We start from the raw sequence: 24,134 nt of genomic DNA, 5'->3' as shown, positions 1-24,134 counted from the left end.
ACCCGAACGCCTCCCTAGGGAGGTGTTTAGGGCACGTCCGACCGGTAGGAGGCCACGGGGAAGACCCAGGACACGTTGGGAAGACTATGTCTACCGGCTGGCCTGGGAACGCCTCGGGATCCCCCGGGAGGAGCTGGACGAAGTGGCTGGGGAGAGGGAAGTCTGGGCTTCCCTGCTTAGGCTGCTACCCCTGCGACCCGACCTCGGATAAGCGGAAGAAGATGGATGGATGGATAGTAATCAGACAAAAACACAGTAAAAATATGAATTCAATATTGAAATTATTTCCTACTAATGGCTCTGATTTAATTTCCACCCGCATTCCTCGGCAGGTTGATGGTTTATACAACAAGGTCCATAAAAAGTTAAAGGGGAACATTATCACAATTTCAGAATGGTTAAAACCATTAAAAATCAGTTCCCAGTGGCTTATTATATTTTTCGAAGTTTTTTTCAAAATTTTACCCATCACGCAATATCCCTAAAAAAAGCTTCAAAGTGCCTGATTTTAACCATCGTTATAAACACCCGTCCATTTTCCTGTGACGTCACATAGTGAAGCCAACACAAACAAACATGGCGGAAAGAACAGCAAGCTATAGCGACATTAGCTCGGATTCAGACTCGGATTTCAGCGGCTTAAGCGATTCAACAGATTACGAATGTATTGAAATGGATGGTTGTAGTGTGGAGGCAGGTAGCGAAAACGAAATTGAAGAAGAAACTGAAGCTATTGAGCCATAACGGTTTGAACCGTATGCAAGCGAAACCGACAAAAACGACACGACAGCCAGCGACACGGGAGAAAGCGAGGACGAATTCGGCGATCGCCTTCTAACCAACGATTGGTATGTGTTTGTTTGGCATTAAAGGAAACTAACAACTATGAACTAGGTTTACAGCATATGAAATACATTTGGCAACAACATGCACTTTGAGAGTGCAGACAGCCCAGTTTTCATCAATTAATATATTCTGTAGACATACCCTCATCCGCGCTCTTTTCCTGAAAGCTGATCTGTCCAGTTTTGGAGTTGATGTCAGCAGGCCAGGGAAGCTAGGGTCGATAGGGGGTTTAGCTCGCTCGTCTGCAGGAACAAACTGCCGCCATTGCTTGCCGTGCTACCGAGGTTCTTTGTCCCTGAATTGCTCACACACTCCGGCAGATTAAATGGGGGTCTGGCGGCAGATTTCTTTGACTTTATCGTTGGAAATTCATCTGCTTTGAGTGTCGCAGGATATCCACACATTCTTGCCATCTCTGTCGTAGCATAGCTTTCGTCGGTAAGGTGTGCGGAACAAACGTCCAATTTCTTGCCACTTTCGCATCTTTGGGCCACTGGTGCAACTTGAATCCGTCCCTGTTCGTGTTGTTGCACCCTCCGACAACACACCGACGAGGCATGATGTCTCCAAGGTACGGAAAACAGTCGAAAAAACGGAAAATAACAGAGCTGATTTGACTCGGTGTTTGAGAAAATGGCGGATCGCTTCCCGATGTGACGCCACGTTGTGACGTCATCGCTCCGAGAGCGAATATTAGAAAGGCATTTAATTCGCCAAAATTCACCCATTTAGAGTTCGGAAATCGGTTAAAAAAATATATGGTCTTTTTTCTGCAACATCAAGGTATATATTGACGCTTACATAGGTCTGGTGATAATGTTCCCCTTTAAGTTAGACAGAACCAACATCAGACATAAACAGTACAATAAAATACACAGACTCTGATTAATTAATAAAAAATAAAATAACAGTAGGTTGCTGCATGACTTCAGTCAGTACAGATCAAGAATAACGTCACCATAGTAGTTCAAGTGCATAAGGCAGTTGTAGAAATGCTATAGTGCTAAAGCAAGTGTGCTAAATTGTTGCATATAAAAAGTGAAAGAAAATACACATCTCCCTCGGCTTAGTAAGTTAAAGTGCTGGTATCGTTGCACTTGCACAAGTACTTAGCATTAACAGATGTGTTTACACACCAAAAACACCTACATAAGTGTGTCTATGTATGAAGTATTGCACAAAATATGAATACATAACTTTTAGAAAAGAAATGGAAATACATAGAAAGCCATCTAAATCCATTGGAACTAATAATGTAGTTTTGTTATATATCTATGTTCTTGTCCTCAACGATGACGTATCACGTACAATGCATTACATATGTTAGCCTAAACATAAGCCCACAAGCTAGCGAAAATTTGAAAAAAACGAAAACCTTTGTTTTTGCAAAGGGAAAAAGGTCAGCGCTCCCAGTAATTCAGTGTGATGGTGAATTGTATTTTTCATGCATTTATTTTTGTTATATTATCCTCTCTCTCAACTCTTGATGATCTACTTGTTAATTTCCTTTTAATAACTGCTTACTTTCTGCTGTAAAATGACGCTTATGATATTCAGAAATGCTGTTTTTTTGTCGCAATGGAGGTGATTATTATTATTCTAGATGAGCGGCTGCACACTGTGTATGGAGACACAATTAGCTGCTAGCCGCTTGTTAGCCATGGGACTAAAAATACGTACAGAAAAAGAGATAAGCAGTAATCTGATACTGACAGGGGGCCGATCGACTTACACATACCTACCTGATAGTAAATCTTTTTTTAATTTTTTTATTCTAATTTTAGACCGTGGTCCGTATTGTCATTGAATTTTCTGTTCTTGAATGGTAATTGCGCCTTGTTCAGGGTGTACCCCGCCTTCCGGCCGAATGCAACTGGGGTAGGCTCTAGCACCTCCCGCAACCCCGAGAGGGACAAGCGGTAGAAAATGGATGGATGGATGGAATGGTAATTGGAAAGCAAAAAACAATTGGTTTATTTGAATTTCATTTTGAAATACAAAAATAACTAAATTTTTTTATTATTTTTCAATGTTGAAAAGCAATAATTATGTGCGATTTTCAATTTATAATTCATAAAACCAAAATAAAAACAACCAATAAGCAGTAGCAATTTTTTTTAATTTATTAATTTTTTTTTTTTAACCAAAAATGTGTAGTTTTTTTTTGTTTTTTTCATATTCCCACACTGAAATCGGAAGTTTCTATTTGGATGGCCTGTGTAGAGTTGTATCCTGTGTTTTCAATCAATCAATGTTTATTTATATAGCCCTAAATCACAAGTGTCTCAAAGGGCTGCACAAGCCACAACGACAACGTTTTATGTAAAAGTATATTGATTCAGATCTTACCAACACAAATAGCAACTTCTGTTTTTGGTATAAGATTTTGGTACATTTTTTAGTTTCTCCTGACTGGTGATTAAAATTTTTGTTCTTTGAAATATAACGTTATAATCTAACCATTTTTTAGATGACAATTCAATTTTGAATAGAGTCTCGCGATATATTATTTGGTTTATAAATTATGATTAAATATTTTCAAAACTGGTAACAGGTTACAAAGACTCTTCTTGGCGGCTGATGTATGAAGTGAAGGTGCAGAGTGAGCACAGAGATGGCCTTGAAAGTTTTAAATATATTCCGAATCGGTATTATTATGAATTGCAAGCCGATAGTAGTTATTGCTCTTTGACTTACTTAATTTTTTGTCTTGTGTTTTTCAATTCTCATTCATGAAAAGAAAATTAATTGACCCAAAAATTCACTGACCAATTACCCTTATAATCTAATCACTTGTTCCTCATCCCATCCATCCATCCATTTCTACCGCCATTTCTGACATTTTAATTCAAATCAGCCCTTTGTTTGTTAATATAGACAGCATGTACATTTAATCATAATAATAACACATCAGAGTAACAACGTTTATAAAATAAAAATAAAATCCTATTGTCGAGTTTGTCAACGTCATTGCAGCGGGTTTGTCTAAAATGGCTCCAAAAATCAATACAAGACGTTTTATGTTCTTGAGAGCCTGCCAGAGAATGTTATTTGCTACATTAATAGTCTATAATCCAGAATAGATTGCTGTATCCAAGGAGGCTTTTAGAGATCAAGCTTGGCTCTCCATATACTTTATGAATAACATCCACTCTTTCTGATGTAATCACATAATGTTTATATACAGTATGATAACATACACTTGTGTAATATTATACCGATCACTGTTAATCTTGATCCCTTTGCCCACAAATGCTACAGTACTTTTTACAATGAGTCACTTTCCCAACATAATTTTAAAGCCAACATCTTTGTCACGAAAATTAACAACCACATTATAGCTCTTTGTCGCTTTGCACAGTTGTTTGTCCGTTATTCGCACACAAACTTAAAATGTAAGCACGGTCCATTCACATACACATGTTTGTGCATTCACACAGATAGGTACTACAGAAACAGGTGGCTAAGTTTGTTATATTAATCTCACAAGTACAATTGAAAACACATAATATGTTTGTCCATACACAAACACAGATATTTGCATGTCAGTCTGAGGGGGAGAACATAGTAAAAGTGTATATTTTTTTCTTTTAAAAATGTTGCACCCTTAAAAATATTCCACTCGGTGCGGACCATTCCACCTCATACCCCCACAATTCCCATTTGTTAACTGTGAACTTCAAGCACCCTTTGCACTTGTTCGGTCTCGGAGGGCACCTGTCCTGTGGCCCCTCCCCTGGAGCTGCCCACCTGGCAGCCGCTGCCATTTATTTCCAGAGTCGCTCCCCCACTATCTGCCACTTGAGGACAGAGAAAAATGTCAAAGATTCAAGATTCAAGATTGTTTATTGTCATATGCACAGTTAAACAGACAGTTTGCCGTACAATGAAAATCTTACTTTGCTAGTCCACCCTTCAACAAGTCACATGGTACTTAGCTAAAAATAAAAAATAAAAATGTATACACAAGGCACAGTAAGTAACATAACATTATTGCACATTCAGATTGACAGTCAACAGTATAAATATGGAGGTGACATTTGGCCACAGCAGCAGTTAAAGTGTCTTTAGTGATCAAAGGTGAAAAGTGTCTACAGTGATGGTTCACAGTTCGGGGGTGGTCATGGTAGCTGTCTTTTGTTCAAAAAGACAAAAGTAAAATGGGGGGGAAGCTAGCATTCACAAGTTAGCATTCACAAGCCTGATGGCCTGTGGGTAGAAACTGTCTGTCAGTCTTGTAGTCCTGGATTTCAGGCTCCTGTATCGTCTGCCTGATGGTAGGAGGCTGAAGAGACTGTGCTGGGGGTGCGTACTGTCCTTTATGATGTTGTGTGCTCTCCTGGTGGACAGAGTCAAATCTTTTCAGACAAACTTGTTTGTTTATGATCCACTAGGGATGTGAACTAGTAAGACATCACCCACCCACCCACAAGCAAATAGGTTAGTCTTTTGGACTTTTTGACATATTTCCCTCTCCCTTCCACGGACATTACTGCCCTTTATTGACCTATTGTACCCTGTTTCCACCACACCGTTAACACAATGTGACATCTCTTCTTTCTTTTGGGGGCTTTGCTATGACGTTAAGACTCCTTGTTACCCTCTCAGCCCCACAACCACCACCACCACCACCACCACCACCGGTTCAATGGCCTGACTGGTAGCTGCTGGTACTGCTGTAGTCAACCGTGTGTGTGGGGAAATGAGGGTGCATCACAGGAAAGGGATGTGATTAATGTGAGTTGTCTGTCACTTATCAGTTGAAAAGGTCCTGCCTCACATGGATGGCGTGACCGACCGCTTTCAAGATTCCGTAATTTCCTCTTTTATTGGTGTATGTCACAGTTCACAAAGCAGGAGATATTACGGAAAAAAGGAACAGTGTGATTTCCTGCAAACACTGCGTGACACTTTCTTGTTCTGAGACACTATGTTGTAATTGCCTGTTACTTTAAAAGAATAGGGAATAGAATGGACTTTATTGTCATTATATTTGCATATAACGAGATTAAGGACTCCAATTTAAGGTGCGGTAGTGGGAACAAATATGGGGTAAAAATAAAATAAATTACACAACAGGTAATAAAGAAAAAACTAACCATTGAAATAAACAGACTACTATCCAATAAAAATAATAAGCAATCCCGTACAATATACAAAACACTAGAAATACAAAATACTGTACAATATACAGAACAAGACAAGAGTACCGGAGTAATAAATAACAATCAGTGTCGGACGTATTGCACTCGAAGGGTAATATTGCACAGTAGGGTATTAGGGTAGGATATTGTATAGGGGTGAATTATTATTAGAATAGAATAGAAAGTACTTTATTGATCCCTGGGGGAGATTCAGCACCACAGTTCGCTCACAATAGACAGTAATAATAATAAATAATATAATATATATAATATATTATATATATAATATATAAATAATATAAATATAAATATATTCTACATATACTCTACATTTAAGTGCAGTCAAGGAATTTATGCATTATACAGTCTGATGGCTGTCGGTGTGAAGGACCTCCTGTGTTGCATTTTGGGAGTCTGAGCCTTCCACTGAACGTGCTCATTCTCTCTACAAGGTCCGAGTGTAGTGGGTGGGAGGTGTTGTCCATAATGGCTAGGAGCTTTGCTAGACTTCTCCTCTCTGACACCACCGCCAGAGAGTCTAGCTCCACTCCCACCACGTTATATATATTATAAGTTAGAGTTCAAGATGGTGACAGCTCTGGGAAAGAAGCTGTCTCTGAGTCTGTTTGTTCTGGCTCTGATGCACCTATACGGCGTATGGTTAAAATTATCGGGACACCTAAACTGTCTGTATCATTTTGGAGTGTCAGAGGTTATTGACCACAATATAGGTTTTAGTTTTTAAAGACATATCAACACCAACTGCTAGGGATGTAACGATATTTAAATCTCACGGTACAATATTATCACGGTATTACTTACTGTATTTGAACACAAACATAATGCTCAAATGTTATAATCATATTGATTACTACAAACAAGTGTATACACCAGTGCAACAAGTGTAACACAATAAAGTTCACATTAGTGTCTTTTGACTTTTAACTTCAGAGAAACAGTGTCCTCAGCGGTGGACATCATATTATATCAGTTTGGAAAATGCTGATTCTCAGAAAAGTTAGCTGACTATTGAACCTTTAATAATGTAAATACGAGAGATGTCCGATGATGGCTTTTTTGCCAATATCCAACTCTTAATTACAGATTCCGATATCAACGGATACCGATATATACAGTCGTGGAATTAACACATTATTATGCCTAATTTTGTTGTGATGCCCCGCCGGATGCATTAAACAATGTAACAACGTTTTCCAAAATAAATCAACTCAAGTTATGGAAAACAATGCCAAAATGGCACTGCCATATTTATTATTGAAGTCTCAAAGTGCATTATTTTTTTTAACATGCCTCAAAACAGCAGCTTGGAATCTGGGACATGCTCTCCCTGAGAGAGTATAAGGAGGTTGAGGTGGGCGGGGTCGTAGGGGGAGCGGCGGGGTTGAGGTGGGGGTGGGTAGCGGGGGGTGTATATTGTAGCGTCCCGGAAGAGTTAGTGCTGCAAGGGGTTCTGGGTATTTGTTCTGTTGTATTTATGTTGTGTTACGGTGCAGATGTTCTCCCGAAATGTGTTTGTCATTCTGGTTTGGTGTGGGTTCACTGTGTGGCGTATATTTGTAACAGTGTTAAAGTTGTTTATACGGCCACCCTCAGTGTGACCTGTATGGCTGTTGACCAAGTATGTATTGCATTCACTTGTGTGTGTGAAAAGCCGTAGATAGTATGTGATTGGGCCGGCACTCAAAGGCAGTGCCTTTAAGTTTTATTGGCGCTCTGTACTTCTCCCTACGTCCGTGTACCACTCTGTACAGCGGCGTTTTAAAAAGTCATAAATTTTACTTTTCGAAACCGATACCAATAATTTCCGATATTACATTTTAAAGCATTTATCGGCCGATAATATTGACAGTCTGATATTATAGGACATCTCTAGTAAATACTGTTGCGCTTGTAATGCGAAAGAAAGACAACTTGAAGTAGCGTTTGACAACAAACCCCCACCTTTGGGTAAATCTACTGACTGTCACTTAAAGGGGCCGCACCGAATCACTCACTCTTAACTGCATATATGAATGCTAAACAAGAACAACATTATGTCCACAATAGAACAATGACCGTGAATAATGACGACAAAGTCAAGTAAACAGGTGTGGTGAATTATGTCCTTAAAGCAACCGCTACAATACATTGTCCGGCGCATTTCCTATTTAAAACAGATAACAAAACCATTTATACTACGAGTTGATTTAGTGTAACTGAAAAAATGTGGGTCAAAACATCACAACTTTTGACCAGCTTTATGTGTCGTCTTGGAAATGTTGCAGATCAAGGTGGCGTGCTTTGCCTTACAGCAGTGGTTCTTAACCTTGTTGGAGGTACCGAACCCCACCAGTTTCATATGCGCCTTCACCGAACTCTTCTTTAGTGAAAAATAAAATGTTTTTTTTTTTCAAATTCAAGACAAAGTTATCTTTTTTTTACTGGTGCACAAAATGAACCGTGCATGAACATCACCTTGTTCAAAGAACAACACAAACACAGTGCATGAACTCACAACACACACCTGCAAATCACATGGAAAATTAGAGGGAAAATTGTTTGGGGGTATCCATAATACGCCGATAGGGAGAACTTTTTATTTACACGATGAGTTGGGTGTGTCTTGACCTCAGCGGCGGAGGCTCTGCCGAACCCCTGAGGCCGACTGACCGAACCCCTAGGGTTCGATCGAACCCAGGTTAAGAACCACTGCCTTACAGTATGCAGACCAAAGAGGTTGTGTTTTCACCAGGGTTTGTTTGCCTGTCTGTTAGCTCCATAACTCAAAAAGTTATGGATGCATTTTGATGAAAATGTCAGGAAATGTCCGAAAAAACCCCAATCTTTTCTCTCCACTTTACGACTTTTAACACAGGGACTTTGCACGTGTTGCACTGGAAATTTTAGGAGCTGTAGTTTACTTTTCAGACTGGCCAATTCAAAAGTGCCAGAAAAAAAACACACTTAACAATGTTTTCATTTTATATTGTCACACACGTCAGGGCATTATTGTGATGATTTTAATACCCCAATACATCAGTATTTACAATACCATTACATCCTAACTATATTAATTCAATGACCTGCTCAGTGGCCCTGTGGTTAGAGTGTCCGCCCTGAGACTGGGAGGTCGCGAGTTCAAACCCCGGCCGAGTCATACCAAAGACTATAAAAATGGGACCCATTGCCTCCCTGCTTGGGCAATGGGTTGGAATTGGGGGTTAAATCACCAAATCATTGCAAGCTTACGTCAAAATACATGAACCTTATGATGTGATGCTTTGGTATTGTCTAACAAGAGTATTAAGCACTGTAGCAAAATTGTATTTATAATTCAGAAAGGACTAAAGTTATCATAGATTAAAATGTGTGGCAATGTAAGGCTCTACACTGCAGAAAGTCAGTGTTCAAAAACAAGAAAAAAACCCCCACAAAAATTAGGGGTATTTTATTTGAACTAAGCTAAATTATCTGCCAATAGAACAAGAAAATTCGGCTTGTCAAGACTTTCCAAAACAAGTAATATTAGCTAACCTCAATGAACCCAAAAATACCTTAAAATAAGTATATTCTCACTAATAACAAGTGCACTTTTCTTGGTAGAAAAAAAGAGACCTTTTTGCTCAATAAGTTGAAAAATATTCTTAAATTAAGTAAATGCTAGTGCCATTATCTTGACATAATGATATGCGCTCGGCATCATGATTTTTTTTTTCATGCCTGAAGTAAGAAACTATTACTTTAAAAAAGCAGTATTATACTTGTGAGTGTTGATGACACAGCTTTGCAACAGTTGATATTCTAGTTTCAAGCATGTTTTACTCAATACAGGTCATAAAATCTCAGCAACAAGCTGTAATATCTTACTGAGATAATTTAGGACCAAAACCCTTAAAACAAGTAAAACACTACCGGGTAACTTAAAATCTGCTTAGTGAGAAGAATTATCTTATCAGTCAGAAAATAAGCAAATATCACCCTTATTTGAGATATTTAATCTTACTTAGATTTCAGTTTTTGCAGTGTAGGACATAATCTTAAACATACTACAGTTAAAAGCCTCCCATGTACCCTAAAAACGTGTTTCTGGAGCACACTATCACATTTTCTTATGCTGCTATCTCCCCTGAAGAGCCACAAACCCCTGATACAGTTTTAAAGGGGAACATTATCACAATTTCAGAATTGTTAAAACCATTACAAAATCAGTTCCCAGTGGCTTATTATATTTTTCGAAGTTTTTTTCAAAATTTTACCCATCACGCAATATCACTAAAAAAAGCTTCAAAGTCCCTGATTTTAACCACCCGTCCATTTTCCTGTGACGTCACATAGTGAAGCCAACACAAACAAACATGGCGGAAAGAACAGCAAGCTATAGCGACATTAGCTCGGATTCAGACTCGGATTTCAGTGGCTTAAGCGATTCAACAGATTACGAATGTATTGAAACGGATGGTTGTAGTGTGGAGGCAGGTAGCGAAAACGAACTTGAAGAAGAAACTGAAGCTATTGAGCCATATCGGTTTGAACCGTATGCAAGCGAAAACGACATGACAGCCAGCGACACGGGAGAAAGCGAGGACGAATTCGTCGATCGCCTTCTAACCAACGATTGCTATGTGTTTGTTTGGCATTAAAGGAAACTAACAACTATGAACTGGGTTTACAGCATATGAAATACATTTGGCAACAACATGCACTTTGAGAGTGCAGACAACCCTGTTTTCATCAATTAATATATTCTGGAGACATACCCTCATGTCAGCAGGCCAGGAAAGCTAAGGTCGATATTCTTCTCTTGATCATCTTCGGGACGGTGTGAGCCAAGACATCCAGGGGGTTTAGCTCGCTCGTCTGCGGGAACAAACTGCCGCCATTGCTTGCCGTGCTAGCGAGGTCCTTTGTCCCTGAATTGCTCACACACTCCGGCAGATTCATTGGGGGTCTGGCGGCAGATTTCTTTGACTTTATCGTTGGAAATGCATCTACTTTGAGTGTCGCAGGATATCCACACATTCTTGCCATCTCTGTCGTAGCATAGCTTTTGTCGGTAAAGTGTGCGGAACAAACGTCCAACTTCTTGCCACTTTCGCATCTTTGGGCCACTGGTGCAACTTGAATCCGTCCCTGTTCGTGTTGTTACACCCTCCGACAACACACCGACGAGGCATGATGTCTCCAAGGTACGGAAAACAGTCGAAAAAACGGAAAATAACAGAGCTGATTTGACTCAGTGTTTGAGAAAATGGCGGATTGCTTCCCGATGCGACGTCACATTGTGACGTCATCGCTCCGAGAGCGAATAATAGAAAGGCGTTTATTTCGCCAAAATTCACCCATATAGAGTTCGGAAATCGGTTAAAAAAATATATGGTCTTTTTTCTGCAACGTCAAGGTATATATTGACGCTTACATAGGTCTGGTGATAATGTTCCCCTTGAAGGCTAATGTGCTCACTCAAGTACTATCTCTTGACACAAACCCGAATGTCCATGCCAACAAATGTATCCCTGGTATGATATTCACGAGCTCGTTCTTTCCACCCCTACAGGTATTCCCTCCATTTCCTGGTGCAAAGCGGTTTGTCGTACAGCGTGATCGTCTTCGCCGGTCTGGAGCACATGCACAAGTAAGAGCTCGAACACAACCATGGCCCGCTCGGTGGGACAAGCAAGATTGACCGTCGGCAAATCTATGTCTGGCTTTGTTTGAGGTGTACAAGCGAGGATCACGGTGACAATGCCCTCAGGCTTACATCTACGATAGTGGCTTATTGGAATATACACACCCACACACACACACACAAACGCACACACCTAAGCAAACGCACGCACACACCTAAGCAAACACACGCACTTTGATCTTCAATTCACCACAATTCAAGGTTATGAGTGCAGGTGTAAACAGAAGATGTTTCCCCCCGTGGGCTGAACACTGAAAATAGATGCTAACTAAACATTTTTTTTTTTTATACCAAAGCAGCTGCTCACTCAAAGGAAGGCCTCAGTCTGACTCTGACCTAAAACAAAGAACAGGATCAAGCTGAATAAATCAGGGATAAAGATTCATCCCCGGATGTTTTGCGATATCATATTTACATAAAGGTTTTGATATTCTAACAAGCTATATTACAGTGTAGGTTTTAAAAGTGCCCTATTATATAGGGATGCACGGTATCTTTTTTTTTTTTTTTCAAGCCAATACCGATAACCATTAACTTTACATCTTTTATTTTTTAACTCCCCTTCTATACTAGCAGGGGTCTGTGTTTGTAGGATTTCAAAAACACAGTCGTAGCGATAAGGTTTGATGTATTAACGCGCAATTTTGTTTTTTTCCCACCTCGCTGAATGTTTGCAGAATATTTGTGAAATGCCTTCTCTGAAACAGTGAAGAAGTCCCACATGATAAACGCCATGTTAGTTTACAGTGAGCTCAGGGAACATTTAAGACAGGTAGGATTTTCTCACCCTGACCCCCTACAAGTTATGGGGTTGTTGTTTTTTGAAATACATTTTTGTCAGCGCTATTTTGTTAATGTTGGAATCATCAGTATGTAATTTATCATGCACCTTATTATACTCTTTTTTTAAACATTTTTGAAACTAGCGTTAGAGGTCCCCTAATAATGAATTGGACGTGTGTTGCCCAAAAAACGTACAAAGTTTAAACATGCTTTTAGTAAGCCCTCATCCTGACCACACTGTTTTGTGTATCGGTAACTTTAATGAATATGAGCCGTGTTTTTCTACGGTCTACTTTCCACGCCTATGACAAAATGGGGACGGCATGGCACTGTTGGTAGAGTGGCCGTGCCAGCAACCTGAGGGTTCCTAGTTCGATCCCCAGCTTCTACCACCCTAGTCAAGTCTGTTGTGTCCTTGAGCAAAACACTTCACCCTTGCTCCTGATGGGTCGTGGTCAGGGCCTTGCATGACAGCTCCCGCCATTAGTGTGTGAATGTGTGTGTGAATGGGTGAATGTGGAAATAGTGTCAATGCGCTTTGAGTACCTTGAAGTAGGGCTGGGCGATATATCGATATGCGCGATATATCGTGGGTTTGTCTCTGTGCGATATAGAAAATGACTATATCGTGATGTTCGAGTATGCGTTCTCACGCAGTTGCTTTTAGCTGCGGGCATTACACTACATACATATACGCCCTCACTCAGCAAAGAGGTAGCAGCATGGCTAAAGTTAGCTGTGATGCTAGCGGTAATACAAGCGAAAGAAGGTGCGAATCTGGTAACAAATGAAGGAATAATGAATTCCCCCAAAAAACAGCAGGGGGTTCATCGTCTGGTGGTGGTTTGGCTTCAAGTGGGAATATGTCGAACAGACAACCGTAATTTGTCAAGTGTGGGGCGAAAGCGTTGCTATAAAAAGTAGCATTACTGCTAATATGTGGCATCATTTGAAAAGTCACCTTCTAGAAAATGAACAGTGCTTACTCCGCATGTCAACATCTCAGTTAGGTGCCACACGCCCACACCATCAAAATGCCGAAGCAAACATTTCCAGATCAACACCGTATGAAAAAAATAGTGAATTTTTTAGTTGGGATTTCCTTCTCTGCATAAAAGTTTTAAAGTAGCATATATTAATGCAGTATGAAGAATAATGTTTTAATGTAGACACAGAATCATCATACTGCTGTGATTATATGCATCAAGTGTTCATTCAAGGCTAAGGCAAAAATATCGAGATATATATCGTGTATCGCGACATGGCCTTAAAATATCGCGATATTAAAAAAAGGCCATATCGCCTAGCCCTACCTTGAAGGTAGAAAAGCGCTATTCAAGTATAACCCACTTAACCTATTTAAAGTGTATGTCTCCAAGAAGCACTATTAAGCACTTTCTCTACTTTTTTTACATACAGTATACACTCTCTGTAACTTTGCACTCATACTATTAAAGGACATATATCACTCAATCAATCAATCAATCAATCAATGTTTATTTATATAGCCCTAAATCACAAGTGTCTCAAAGGGCTGCACAAGCCACAACGACATCCTCGGTACAGAGCCCACATAAGGGCAAGGAACAACTCACCCAGTGGGACGTCGATGTGAATGACTATGAGAAACCTTGGAGAGGACTGCATATGTGGGTAACCCCCCCCTCTAGGGGAGACCGAATGCAATGGATGTCGAGTGGGTCTAACATAATATTGTGAGAGTAATAATAATGATAAATGGGTTGTACTTGTATAGCGCTTTTCTACAGTCCATAGTGGATCCAACATAACAGTAAGAGTCCAGTCCACAGTGGGGTCAGCAGGAAACCATCCCGAGCGGAGACGGGTCAGCAGCGCAGAGATGTTCCCAACCAATACACACATACAACAACATTAACATTAAGACATGTACAGGGGTGGTACCGAAGTACGCAAACGTTAGCAACAATAGCATAGCTACAGTGCTAATTTTACGCTCACATTTGACCAACTACATCATGTTGAGTTAGACTATTGGCTAACTCAACATGATAAGAAAAACACGATCAAATTTACAGTTTCATTGTTGGATAGTTGGCAGAGTTCCAGGCTTCATTTTAAGAAGTGTAGCGAAAACTTCTATTTATTTTTTTTTTAAACAAAGCTGTCTATTGTAAAGTGGTGAGTATGTATGACACGGGGTGGGTGCGTCTAACTCGCGGCGGTACAGAAGCACCATCATATCCATGAGAAAGGAGGTTGTTCCTTTGTGATGTGATGAAAACCCTCTAGCCTTAACTGGAGAAAAGTGATGATTAGATCTAACATTGCGTCCCGTGAGTGTAATTCCTAAAACTCGTTTCAGTCCGTTGCAGCCCATAAGTCGACCCACCTTGCGATGCAGGATTTAAGTGCAGCTCGAGGGGCAGAATCACAGAGGCAGGTTGCACTGACATGCCAGTGTTTGCTGAGGGCATTCAGCCCTCAGAAAGCCTCAGAAAATAAGCAATTTTGTGACATTTTGTGGAATTTCCCTCAAATAAACAAAGTCAATCATCTTCTTTTATTGCAACAGCAGTAGACTCAGGGGTTGTTTATTCCGTTTTTAAATGATAATGTGACATTGAAACGGTGACATTTGTTCCCATGGATGCGCAAGTACGTCACATTCTTCATGGCTGGCAGAGCACATGGCTGCTACTGCATGAGTGGCTGGCACCTAAGATAGTGAGCTTGATAATGTTTCTCCAGTGAAATGTGTATTCACTGTGTACTCAGATCAGCAGCGAGATATTACTCACATAGCTCAAATTTTCAGTTTACCCCGAGTAAAGTTTTAAAATATGCTTTTAGATAAGACTGGTGCTTCTTGTGCGGGTACTTTACAGTTTTTTTGTTCTCTGAACTGGTTAAAGGTGATGAACTGGCGATGAGACATGCTCGTATGTTGTTATCACTCTGCCTGATTATCTTCATTTCTGTCAGATAGTCCTCCACACCCTAAAGTAGAGCTCGGAGGTATACCGAGTTATACCAATTTTAATTTTAGAAAGCGATATTAAGACAGTGCGGCCATATCGATATACAGTATGTAATCCTTAATGTCTTGCCACGGAAGTCTCTTAGCTAATTCTGTCTGCGCTGGGTGCTGTGCCTTCTCCTCCATGCACAGAGTGAGGCGGGGTAGGAGCTGTGCTCACTTGCCAAGAACTCTAGTTCGAGGAGTTTGTGAAGCTTACCGTTTATTGCCGGGAATTTTAAATATTTTGTCCTCCTTTCTTGGCATCTGGCTGATCTTTTTTTTTCCCCCGGATTTTGCTCTCAATGAAAAAAGAATCTTCAGCACAGCGATCAGGCCCGATTGACTCAACCCTCGCCAATACTTGGCGTCACTCGGGTATATACGTGTTCATGACAGCATTGTGGCGAGTTGCAATTTACGTGATTTTATCAAATCAACAACGCAAGAGAGATGGATACACTTGAAAACAACGGAGAAGACATTTCTGCCAAAATGCAAACTTTTCAGGGTTACTTTTTAAAGGGGAACATTATCACAATTTCCATCCATCCATCCATTTTCTACCGCTTATTCCCTTTGGGGTCGCGGGGGGCGCTGGAGCCTATCTCAGCTACAATCGGGCGGAAGGCGGTGTACACCCTGGACAAGTCGCCACCTCATCGCAGTATCACAATTTCAGAATTGTTAAAACAATTAAAAATCAGTTCCCAGTGGCTTATTATATTTTTCGAAGTTTTTTTCAAAATTTTACCCATCACGCAATATCCCTAAAAAAAGCTTCAAAGTGCCTGATTTTAACCACCAGTCCATTTTCCTGTGACGTCACATAGTGAAGCCAACACAAACAAACATGGCGGAAAGAACTGCAAGCTATAGCGACATTAGCTCAGATTCAGACTCGGATTTCAGCGGCTTAAGCGATTCAACAGATTACGAATGTATTGAAACGGATGGTTGTAGTGTGGAGGCAGGTAGCGAAAACGAAATTGAAGAAAAAACTGAAGCTATTGAGCCATATCGGTTTGAATCGTATGCAAGCGAAACCGACGAAAACGACACGACAGCCAGCGACACGAGAGAAAGCGAGGACGAATTCGGCGATTGCCTTCTAACCAACGATTGGTATGTGTTTGTTTGGCATTAAAGGAAACTAACAACTATGAACTAGGTTTACAGCATATGAAATACATTTGGCAACAACATGCACTTTGAGAGTGCAGACAGTCCAATTTTCATTAACTAATATATTCTGTAGACATACCCTCATCCGCGCTCTTTTCCTGAAAGCTGATCTGTCCAGTTTTGGAGTTGATGTCAGCAGGCCAGGGATAGGGGGTTTAGCTCGCTCGTCTGCGGGAACAAACTGCCGCCATTGCTTGCCGTGCTAGCGAGGTCCTTTGTCCCTGAATTGCTCACACACTCCGGCAGATTCAATGGGGGTCTGGCGGCAGATTTCTTTGACTTTATCGTTGGAAATGCATCTGCTTTGAGTGTCGCAGGATATCCACACATTCTTGCCATCTCTGTCGTAGCATAGCTTTCGTCGGTAAAGTGTACGGAACAAACATCCAATTTCTTGCCACTTTCGCATCTTTGGGCCACTGGTGCAACTTGACCCTGTTCGTGTTGTTACACCCTCCGACAACACACCGACGAGGCGTGATGTTTCCAAGGTACGGAAAACAGTCCAAAAAACGGAAAATAACAGAGCTGATTTGACTCGGTGTTTGAGAAAATGGCGGATTGCTTCCCGATGTGACGCCACGTTGTGACGTCATCGCTCCGAGAGCGAATATTAGAAAGGCGTTTAATTCGCCAAAATTCACCCATTTAGAGTTCGGAAATCGGTTAAAAACATATATGGTCTTTTTTCTGCAACATCAAGGTATATATTGACGCTTACATAGGTCTGGTGATAATGTTCCCCTTTAATGTAACTGATAGTGGCGTACCGCCACGGCAAAATCATAGCCGCCACTCTTTAAAAAAATTAAGGTTTTTAATGGGAAAACAAATTAGATATAATGTGTTAGAGCTTCCAGAAGAAGTCACACAAAGTCCGACGCTATTTTTAATTTTTCTTGCCAATCTTATGATAACAACCGGTTCAACTCTAACAGCTTTTACCTCCCATGCAAACACGTTCACTTCTGTGCTTCCCCAGACACACAACAACACTTCCTCATTGTCCACCAATCCGCTTTCAGGCACGGACGGTGTGTTTGAGATCATGAAAGAAATGAACATCAAATCAAAACCACACCAACATAAAACATTACCGCTCAGCAGGTTGTTACGGTATGAATGGATATATATATAGCCTACTATTTGCGCACTACTCTATTGACTATAAATAGACCGAAAATTTGGCTGCCAAAATATGACTAATCACCGAAAACAGCGCTGCTGAAACTGTGTGTTGTGATGACGTAAACAAAAGGCACACAATTGTCTGGAGCGTAGTCATCATGTCTGCGATGTAACTTTAATATTTCCTAGATTAGGGCTGCACAGTATACCGGTATTACAGTTCATACCGGTATATTTTGAAAATATATATATATATATATATATATATATATATAATTTGAGACAATACCGCCATACCGGCAACTTTTGATTTGCCCTTTTCTGCGCCTGACGAGCACAGCAAAACAAAGGGCATTCTCTGCTTTCAATCCCTTTGGCTCAACCACGCCCCTTGCGTGTTTACTTAGGCTTCTCTGATGCACAACAACGCAACACAACAAACTTTTTAAAAGAATATGGCGGCTTCGGTTCCAACTTCTCAACTCCCGAGTGATGCAATGCTTTGGTCAGCGACTGCATTATGCTATTGGTGAGTGACTACAGCTTTGTTTACACATACACCGATTTGCTTCAGAACCTATATCTCCCCTTGTAGCGAATTTATCACTAATCCCATCTGTTTTTGTTGTTCAGTTCTGTTAGCGACTTAGCTCAGGAGCTAGCGATAGCTCCTCTATGCAGCTAGGTGTGTTAAATGTTTAGCTACTCTTCGGCTTGAAAGTGCCTCTCCCCATAGCCCATTCTGACTAACTTAGTATAGCAGCCAGGTGGCTAAAGAGTAGTTTCAAACTGAATAACCAGCCGCCTTCACCGCAGTGATGGAGTAGAACCTCCATCTATCCCTGCGCACAAGCGTGAGGCTATAAACCTAATGAACAAAATTAACAAAAACTGATATGACATAGTAACGGCTAGCTAATTACTTTATAAGAATAAGCTAGACGTTGCGTTACTACCCTCTGCCGTCTGGCAATCCCCACCCCGTTCTATTTGCGACTACGTCGTGCAGCGAAATAGCGCAGATTTTTGCGAGATCTCGCGAATCCGTGCGTAATCATGTGATATGGGAAGTTGTTAACGAGAGCAACACAAAATCTATTCTGTCCTTCCAGAAGAGCAGGAGCAACACACCTGTCTTGATAAACCACTTTATTTTTTGCAGCAAGCAACAATACAACGGTAACATTATCCCTGGCAAGCATGTCACACAAACACTCCCCTGCTTTCCCGGTCCCCATATCAGCTGATATTTGACACAGTCCCCCATATCTTGACATAGCTGCCCAGTATATGCCTGTACATTAGTCTTTAATTTTGGACCTGCAGAATCGGCATGTGGCCATTTCTGTCAACAAGATCAAATTAAGTCTGAAAACCTTTGACAAGTTGTCCGTCGCCGCCCATTAGGAAGTTTAAAATAGTAAAATACGATTTGCTTTGAAGACGGAGTATTTTATTTTGAAAGAAAACAATTACTTTATTTTGTGTTTGTGCATGAATGACCTATTGTCCAACACGAGCAGATTTTAGCTAAATCGAACGGATTTCTTGTGGCTTCCGGCAAAAGTCGAAGCTCTGCGTGTATTTAGCATTGACTTGAATAAAAACGGAAGGAGTCCGCTGCCGTGTGTGCGCCGTTGCGTGGCTGTTTCGCATTCAGTGGAAATCTGGGGTCAGCTGTTGCTGTATCTTGTTTAGTTCAGATGCAGTCAGTAGTCATTTGTTCAACTTCTTTAGTTATTATACTAGTCGTGTTCCACAAGGTTTCATTTTTAGGTCCTCTCTTTTTCATCATTCGGGCTATTTAACTAGTCCTTAAAGATATCAGGGTGCTCCTGTAACAGAAAAAATAGACCAATCTTCAACACTAAATTGGCCCTAGTGTGTGAATGTGAGTGTGAATGTTGTCTGTCTATCTGTGTAGGCCCTGCGATGAGGTGGTGACTTGTCCAGGGTGTACTCCGCCTTCCGCCGGCATGCAGCTGGGATAAGCTCCGGCGACCCTGAGAGGGACAAGTGATAGCAAATGGATGGAATCTTAAATGTCTCCTGTAGAGGATGCTGGTTCTTTAAAATATACAAAATAGGACTAATAGTGAAAGGAGAAGTCTGCCCCTTTGGTCGGGGGTTTCTGGAGAAGTGGCCCCAAAAACAATGTCGATGAATATCCCTGCCCTCGAAGGCAGGATATCTGCTAAAGACAACATACTGCCTTTGTTATTACTTCCCAGTTACAATTTCTGCACATCTTTGACATACTGTTATCCCTTTTTTCTGTCTTGACTACAGCAATTAATTCCCTCTGACATTAGGAAAAGTCCACTGAGCTGCTCAAAGCTCCTTTTTTGGCTTTGAATTTGGAACCTGGCAAAGAAAAGCTGAATGAGACTGAGAAATGTTTGATTCAGAGTGCGAGGCATCATGTTTCACAGCATTGCCACTCTGTAGTCTCTGGACCTGCCACTCCCCTTTCTCCTCATGACAGTTCACCTGTTGCACATGTCCAGCATAATGTTCTAGATGCCTGCAGTTGTCCAACGTGGCACACAGCGCTCCCTGCAGGCTAGTGAGTGAGGAATAAGAAGAATGGCAATAGTTTGGATAATGCAAATAACTTGTTGAACATGTTTTAATAAACATAATTCTCAATTGATTGAGTAGTCGTTATGTTTTCTACTGAGGAAACGTTTTCCCTAATTTCTTGAAAAAATTAGATTGACATTTTCTATTTCTACCAGTCTACATGTTATTGACAGTCCTTGCCTTTGCAGATTAAACTTAAAAAAGATTCCCACCGCAACAAAATATGACTAATACATAAATAATAATAATAATACAATAACCATAAAACAATCACATGTTTTTATTTATTTAATAATTATTATCCAAATTGTATTTTTTGTAATAAAAAAAATATTTTATAATTTTTTTAGATTACGTACATTTGCAGTTATTCTCCACTGTGGATGCCTCAAAGTGGCATTTTTCCTCGATTCTCAGTTCATTGCCATGTCTTGTTATTGTCAAAAGTGGTGTGTGTGCCTGTGTTTTTGTTTCTTTAGGTGAAAAGCACTTTCTTTGGCAACTTGTCTGTACATGTAAAGTAATATTTAAACAAAGTCTGATTGATTGATTGATTGATTGATTGATTGAACCAGATTCCAATTAAGCATGAAATCCATCCCATCCATCCATTTTCTACCGCTTGTCCCTCTTGGGGTCACGGGGGTGGCTGTAGCCTATACCAGCTGCATTCAGGTGGAAGGCGGGGTACACCTCATTGCAGGGCCAACACTGATAGATAACATTCACACTCACATTCACACACTAAGGCCAGCCAAAAAAAACCTAAATATCATGATGAATTAAAGAAACACTTTTGAAACACCATATGACAAATACACTGTTAAAAAAAATTCTGTAAAAAAACGGTCATCTACTGGCAGCTATGGCTGCCAAACGAAAACCATAAAATTAAAGTAAAACATTGTAAACCAAATAATGATCAAAAACATTATATTTACAGACATTTTTATGAAACGTTTTGCGGAAAAATATCATAATTTTTACAGATTTTTACTAAATTATTAAGATCAACCACCTTTAATAAAGTGACAATGCAAACAGTTCTGCAGGAAAATACCTTTATTCTACAGAGTTTTTCCAAATTATTACGATCAAACACCTTTAATGAAGTGACAATGCTGGCAGTTCCACAGAAAAATACCATTATTTTACAGATTGTTTCTGAATTGTTAAGATCAACAGCCTTTAATAAAGTGACGATGGAAACAGTTCTGCAGAAAAATACCTTTATTTACAGTTAGATTGTTAGTATGGACAGAGACTTTTATATAATAAGCTACATATTTAATGAAAGATAATTACTGTAATTTTACATGAATTTGAAAGTAATTTAAGAAAACAGAAAATGCTATGTATAATTAATTTGGTATTTTTCTGTAAAAAAAATAGAAATATACATAGTTTGTCATTACTGGCATATTACTTAAAATAACAGGCGGATTGTTTATTTACAGATAATGTCTTCAATTCTACAGTTTTATAAACTATTTTAAAAAAATAGTAAAATTACAGTAGAAATTTAGAGTAAATTAACCAGGAAAATAGGATTATTTTTCTTTACAATGTAGTTAAGTTGTATAAACCCATACACTGTAATTCCATTCTTTTTGTACATAACCTCGAACAATATTAGTATTATTTGACCATCGGTACAGTGTATAATTTTAGAAATTTACTAACATACTGTAACCAAAAGTCAAATATATACATGAGTTCACAATTTTTTATTTCCCTTTTTTGGTCCCTCCACTTAAATGAATTAATAAAAAAAAAAAATGTTGGAAAGAAATAATGGTTACCTCACAAAGTGGTGGATGGTGGAGACGCTTGTTTAGGGGAAGGCTTTTATTGGTAGAAAGCATTTTGGAACAAAAAGGAAAATCCAAATACTTATTATGGACAAATGCAATGAAACCACAAGAACTCAGGCAGACTGGATAGATTAATAAGGTGTATTGGCTTCCTCTGTACACACAACATTGCCTATCGACATATTCCACATAACATAAGATTGTCTGTTAAACAAATGTTGGACCAAAAATACAAAAAACTATTTGTATGGAGCCGCAAAAAATTAAAAGCCTATATACCTGTAAGTGTTACAATAAAGGCAACACATGATGGAAGTGTCTTTTTTAGCTATAATAGCTTACTATCAAAATGACGGTGTGTCGCAGGCTGACGCAAATCTTTGTTGACAGAAATTTTAAAACGTAATATTTATTCTACACATTTTTACAACATTGGAAAACATTTGTAAAACGGAGGTTTCTCAGAGGGTGAAATAACTTCTGGAAATTACTGGCTTAGAATGGCCAAAAGCATAGATGTATATGTCCAAGTTGAAGGAAATGGCATTATTGCACTTTATACCATACCATACCATACCAACTTTATTTATAAAGCCCTTTAAAAACAACCACAGTTGAAGAACAAAGGGCTGTACACCACAAAGAAATAGAGGCAAAGGACAGACTAAAAAATAACATTTAAAACAGAAGTAAAATACACATTGAAAAAGCAAATACAATTTACCCTAAGAACAATTTCTTAGATAAAAAGCAGTTAAAAAGTTAAAGTTATTTCAGTCTTTGCAAGCTGGGTAACGTTTGCTGCGGTCTGGAACAACACGGCACACAAACAACTATTAGAAATGCACCCAATATTGCATGCAGATAATGTGTCATGAGACATGGAAATATAAATTAAATACACAGAGGACATACAGTAAGTAAAGGAAAATAAAACCAACTCAAATGTACCAAAAAAAAAAAAAAAAATGCAATATGTACATACAGCTAGCCTAAATAGCATGTTAGCATCAATTAGCTTGCAGTCATGCACTGACCAAATATGCCTGATTAGCACTCCAACAAATCAATAACATCATCAAAGCTCATGTTTGTGCATTCATGCATAAAAAGTTTGGTGGACAAAATGAAACAAAGACGGATTGGCTTAAAACACAACTTTCTCTGACAGCGTCAGAGAAAGTTGCATATGTAAACAAACTACGGTGAGTTCAACGACCGCCGAAAGTGAGTTTAGTTTGAGTTTATTTCGAACTTGCATGCATACAACATGATACATCACAATTTCCAGTTTTTCTTTTCAACTAGTAGGACAAAACGGCACTTGCCAAATACTCTCATCAGTGAAGCATGTTTAACATAAACAGTGGGATTTTTAAAAATTAAGGAGATTTGTGCCATGTTTGTCCTCCTACAAAAACATATCAAAACAAACAACATATCACAACTGGGCAGCACAGTCATAATGATGAATGTTGAATTAGAAAAAATAAAGATTTTACTATTTAGTAAATTAACATTTAATTTCACATGAACACAGACAAAAGTACCACTTCTGGACTTCGGTGCTCTCCCACCTCCTCTTCCATAGACACCATAACATGTGTTTCAGAATTTCCTCAAGCATATTGAGGAAAAAATCAGTAGAAGAGGATGCAAAATAGAATACTAGTTAACCTTCTTTTTCTCTAGTTTTTGAGCTCCAAATCTACTCTTCTTTCTTTGTTTTTTGCAGATTCCAACTTAGTCCATCTCACCTTGTGGATGCGTCTGCTTTTCGGGACCACATTTGTTTTTGAATTATTTTCCATCCAAACTTCGACCAAAACCCTTCTTCTTCGAAGTCAAATTGATTAAAACGGTCGCTGCAAACTACACTCATGTCTTTTTGTCCGCCCCATTTTGCGCAAGTCAATTTGACTGGAGAGGTCCATACTTTCCTCATATTCCCATCATTTGGTAATGTT

The 24,134-nt window shown here is 39.5% G+C and overlaps 1 protein-coding gene across 1 annotated transcript in view; it reads left to right on the top strand.

Moving 5' to 3' along the window:
• mboat2a (membrane bound O-acyltransferase domain containing 2a) overlaps nucleotides 1-24,134 on the top strand; it is a 129,824-nt gene that overhangs the window by 70,828 nt on the left and 34,862 nt on the right. Inside the window, exon 3 of the mRNA XM_061968347.2 lies at nucleotides 11,545-11,622. Coding sequence (XP_061824331.1) covers nucleotides 11,545-11,622 — 78 coding nt within the window. The remainder of the gene's footprint in view (nucleotides 1-11,544; nucleotides 11,623-24,134) is intronic.

This window comes from Nerophis lumbriciformis, linkage group LG08 (assembly GCF_033978685.3).
Source record: "Nerophis lumbriciformis linkage group LG08, RoL_Nlum_v2.1, whole genome shotgun sequence".
Lineage (NCBI taxonomy): Eukaryota > Metazoa > Chordata > Actinopteri > Syngnathiformes > Syngnathidae > Nerophis > Nerophis lumbriciformis.
The sequence above is the reverse complement of the archived record's forward strand: the minus strand, read 5'-3'. Positions and strand labels throughout refer to the sequence as shown.